General features: G+C 62.0%; 1 protein-coding gene across 5 annotated transcripts in view; it reads left to right on the forward strand.

Moving 5' to 3' along the window:
• The first annotated feature begins 288 nt into the window (after positions 1 to 288).
• The window catches only part of ATP2B3 (ATPase, Ca++ transporting, plasma membrane 3), a 35458-nt gene continuing 31121 nt past the window's right edge, over positions 289 to 4625 (forward strand). For 3 of the 5 annotated variants that reach the window (XM_006877175.1, XM_006877177.1, XM_006877179.1), the window contains exons 1-4: positions 293 to 500; positions 3527 to 3724; positions 3843 to 4100; positions 4382 to 4507. In XM_006877175.1, coding sequence (XP_006877237.1) covers positions 293 to 500; positions 3527 to 3724; positions 3843 to 4100; positions 4382 to 4507 — 790 coding nt within the window. Of the gene's footprint in view, positions 501 to 3526; positions 3725 to 3842; positions 4101 to 4381; positions 4508 to 4625 lie in introns of all 5 variants that reach the window. The other 2 variants (XM_006877178.1, XM_006877176.1) reach the window with 1 other exon arrangement.

Consider the following 4625-nt stretch of genomic DNA (forward strand, 5'->3'; position numbering starts at 1 on the left):
TGTTCAGGCAAGAATGGGCCAAGGGAGGGGTGGGACACAGCCTCTTGCCTTCAGTGGGTGTGCCCTGGTGGACTCGGAACCGGTACTGATGACAGCAGGGTCCCGACCAGCAGGCAGGGACCCTGGGGCAGCCTGCCCATACGTTTTTCCCTGCTTGGACAGGCCCTGTCAGCCCTGGGGGCTCAGCGGGTGAGGGACTCTCTCACCTCCTTCTCTTTAGGTGTCCACACTTGGGCCACTTCCCACTGGCCTGGCTCTGCAGAAGACCTGACCTGCTCTCTTCCCGGCCAGGATGGGCGACATGGCCAATAGCTCCACTGAGTTCCACCCCAAGCCCCAGCAGCAACGGGAGGCCCCCCACGCGGGCGGCTTTGGGTGCACACTGGCAGAGCTGCGCTCGCTCATGGAGCTTCGAGGGGCGGAGGCTCTGCAGAAGATTCAAGAAGCCTACGGGGATGTTGGGGGGCTCTGCCGGAGGCTGAAGACCTCACCTACGGAGGGTGAGTCTGTTGGCCTGGGTGTGCCAGGGCCTGACCCACCGGCCAGCTTTCAGTGGGGTGCCCTAGACACACACTTAGCACTAGGACAGGTGACCTCGATGGCCCTGTCCCTCTGCCACTCCTTCAGGTCCCGCTTCCTTGCTCCCAGCACCCCTCCCGTCACTGGTTCCCCTGCCATGCTCTCCCGAGGAGAAACTGGGGCACAATAGAAGTAGATGGAGCTCGGGCCCCTGCCTGAAGTCTGAATTGCTTCCTTAGAACTGGGACAGGGTGACCCACCCATGGCAAAGAGGGATGGATGACTTGGTCTCCCCAAGGCTTAACCCCATGTTCTGTGTCAGGGGCATGAAAGGGCTCTGGCTGCAAGGATATCTTCTGGAGGTTGAGTGGTCAGTCTGTCAAAGCTGGGCGCTGGAGCCCAGAATGCTGAGCTCGGTGGCGCTGGCCACAGGCTGTCCCAACTGCAGGGTCCGTGAGCTAACATCTCCCGGAAGCTCTACTGGCTGGTGGGGCAACCCCAGCCCAGGGTCAGGCGGGGCCTCAGGCGGCACTGATGGATCTTAGCTCCTGCCTCAGCCGTAGCCAGCACCTCCATTCCCCGGCTGTAAGCTTTGGCTGTCGCCTTTGTGCCCCCCGCTCCCTGGCACTCTTGCTCCATCCATCACTGAGGCCTGTCCATTCCGGTTTATAAATAAATCTCCCGCTGTCCCTGGCCTCAACCTGAGCTAAGCACAGCCTCCGCCCAGTCCCCCACCCTGATCCTTGAAAACCCAACCAAGCGGGATCCCATTACTCTCCTGCTTGGGCCCAGGCTGGATTCCAGAAAGCTGCCTCGCTGGGGAGTAGGGAGGGTGCAAAGGGCCACCCAGGGAGGAGTGGGCTGTGGCCGGAGGAGAGGTGAGGGTCCCGGTGACGGTGACGGGTAGAGTGGCTTTGCTGGGGTCCACACTAGTCAGCCTGGGCAGCGGGTGTCAAGCAGATGGTTTGGCACTGGACCATAGGGCCTCTTTCCTCCCTCCTCCCCCGTCAGGATTTGGGGCCTAGGAGGGGGATGGGGTGGAGGGCCATTTAGCAACAAGGGCTCTGACCTCTCCCAGATAAAAGGAAGCAGATGGGCTACCACTGGCAGCTCTTTCCTCTGCCTGTCAGGCCTTGTTAAATATTGAAAATGTCAAGGCCCCTGGGAACCTGCCTGATTCCGCCACACTGGGGAGGAGGTAGGCTTGGAGAAGGGCAGGGAATCAGGTGGGTGGCCTGCTCCTTGACCGACAGGTCACCTGGGTCTCTCTTGCCTCGAAGAAGCCTGCAAGGCAGGTCTGGGTCTGGGTCCACCCCATGTCCCTCCTTGAGCCTCCTGCCCCAACCCGTCATGCAGAGCCTGCCAAGTCCTGCCTTGGAGTTGTCACCCACTGAGACACAATGGTCTGAGTTGGTGGGAGGGGCTGGCCTAGCTGCCCCCTGGCCAAACACACCCTGATAAGGTGGGCGGCCCCATGTGACAGGTGGGGAGGCTGATGTGGGTGCCTGGGATGTTTTGAGGGGGGTCTGTCAATGTCTCGCTTTCCTGTTTGCCTTTGGACAGGTCCAAAGGGATTCTGGAAGCCATCTAAAGAAGGACTTCCACGAGGCAGGGAACTGGGCTTTAGGGTCATCTCAGAGGCAGCCCCACTTGGGGATCTTGTCCAGTCCCCTCCCCTCCTTGGCCTGGTTGGGCAGTCAGTGACAAGAGGGGTGTGTTCACTGAGGGCTGGCATCTGGCCTCTGCTCCGGGCAGACCGCCCATTGTGTCCATGCCAACCTGCTGGCTTCTGCCCCTCGCCTTGGAACTGGGCTGCCCTCAGGGGCCTGCTGGGCTGAGGAAAGCTCAGAACTGGAGTGTTGCTTCGGGGACTGCCGGGCAGGACCTCCCAGATGACATGAAGACCAAGTCCACAGGCCCGACCAAAGGCCACTATCCCTTTTAGGGCAAGGGAGGGCGAAGCATTGATGTAGTAGGGAGAGGCTGACAGAGGCTTGCAAGGGCCTTGAGGGGCAGAAAGGGAGTGTGCCTGGACAAAGGACTGGAGGCTTCTCCTAGGGACAAGCCCAACATGTGGATGGGGCAGGCAGGATGCAGGCTTGAGTGGCACTGGGGCCTATGGGTTCCTGACCCTAACCCTAACCCTAACCTGGTCCCAGGGAGGAGCAGCTCCCCGCCCCCACCCAGGTCCTAGCTCCTGTAGCCCCATGTTCCCATGCAAGGCCCCCTGCCTGGCCAGGCCCTGACCCAAGAGCTTCTGGCCCTGCCCCCACCTGGGAAAGCTTTAGGCCTTCAGAAAGGCCTGTATCCCCAGTGGAAACCTGAGCCGACTGGCGCCCGCTTTCCTTGCCACTGCTAGAGGGAGAAGGGCAGGGACAGCTGCTGCCCTTCTGGGAACGGGGGGACATTGGGTGGGTCCGCTGCAGGTGTCTGGTCTTGTGAGTCTGTCAGCTCTCCTCGGGAGCCCCCTGGTACCCCTGATACACCCTGCTACTTCCTTCCCCCAATTCCTGTCGGCAGCACTCTGGGCATGTCCTTGTGTGGAGTCTCATATCATGTGTCTTCCCCAGCAGATTTAGGGTGTGCCGTGGGCTGGGACCCATCCCTTTCTCTGGTCCCTCTGCCCCTGTCAGAGGCCTCAAGAGTGGGCCCAGTCTTCTGATGGAAACAGCCAGTCGCCATCTGTCCACTAGGGGTCAGTGTGGAGCTGCACATTCAGGGGCCTTGGGAGCAGACAGATGAGGAGGACCTGGAAAAGGGCCCAGAGAACAGTGGCCGCACAGAGCTTTGTGGGTTGGCAGTGAGGTTGACACCCCTCAGATCTGGGATGTCAAAGGCCTGGGTGCCATTCCCAGCTGTGCGGCCTTCACTGCCTCAGCCCTGCGTCGTCGTGAGGGGCCCCGGAAGTGGCTGGCGGCTGTAGAATGCCGACTTGAGGTCCCTGGGCAGCTGGGCCATCCCTCAGGTGCTCCTCTTTGACCTCTGCTCCCCTCCCTGGCCCGCGCAGGCCTGGCGGACAATGCCACTGACCTGGAGAAGCGTGGGCAGATCTACGGGCAGAACTTCATCCCCCCCAAGCAGCCCAAGACCTTCCTGCAGCTGGTGTGGGAGGCCCTGCAGGACGTGACTCTCATCATCCTAGAGGTTGCTGCCATCGTCTCCCTGGGCCTCTCCTTCTACGCGCCGCCAGGCGAGGAGAGCGAGGGTGAGGGGCAGGGCCGGCGGGGCGGCAAGGGGGACCTGGGCAGGCAGGGGCCGTGGAGGGAGGGCAGGGCCTGAGGGGGTCCTCTTCGCCCCTTGCTGCCCCTCTGCCCCGGGCGCAGCCTGCGGGAACGTGGCAGCCGGGGCGGAAGATGAGGGCGAGGCCGAAGCCGGCTGGATCGAGGGGGCGGCCATCCTGCTGTCTGTCATCTGCGTGGTACTGGTCACGGCCTTCAACGACTGGAGCAAGGAGAAGCAGTTCCGAGGCCTCCAGAGCCGCATTGAGCAGGAGCAGAAGTTCACGGTCATCCGGACCGGGCAGCTCCTGCAGGTGCCCGTGGCCGCGCTGGTGGTGGGAGACATCGCCCAGGTCAAGTACGGTGAGTGTGCCTGTCCGCAATGGCGAAGTGAGGAGGACGGACTAGGATGCTAGACCCTGAGCTGAGGCCCAGTCTAGAGAGAGTTCAAACCCTCCTAGCACCAGAAGGGCTTCCCCAGGTCCTATAAAAGGCTACTGCTGTTCCTAACCCCAGCGAGCTAGATAGTGAAGGTGGTGCCCCAGGAAAGGGGAGAGAGAAAGAAGAGGCTCCCCAAGCCCCACGCCTGGGGAGAGGGGAAAGGCAGGGACAGCATGAGCCCATCAGCCCTGTCTTGCCTCTAGGGGACCTGCTCCCTGCCGACGGCGTGCTCATCCAGGGTAATGACCTGAAGATCGACGAGAGTTCACTGACTGGCGAGTCCGACCATGTGCGCAAGTCAGCAGACAAGGACCCCATGCTGCTCTCAGGTGCCATGGGAAATGCAGTGTGCAACAGGACACAGGACGGGCCCTGGGGACAGCTGCCCCAGGGTCTTTGGGCAAGAAGCTCTGGCCTTCTCCTGGCTTGGCTCAGTCTCTGGGGGTG

The sequence above is a fragment of the Chrysochloris asiatica genome, unplaced genomic scaffold (genome assembly GCF_000296735.1).
Source record: "Chrysochloris asiatica unplaced genomic scaffold, ChrAsi1.0 scaffold00445, whole genome shotgun sequence".
Taxonomy (NCBI): Eukaryota; Metazoa; Chordata; class Mammalia; order Afrosoricida; family Chrysochloridae; genus Chrysochloris; species Chrysochloris asiatica.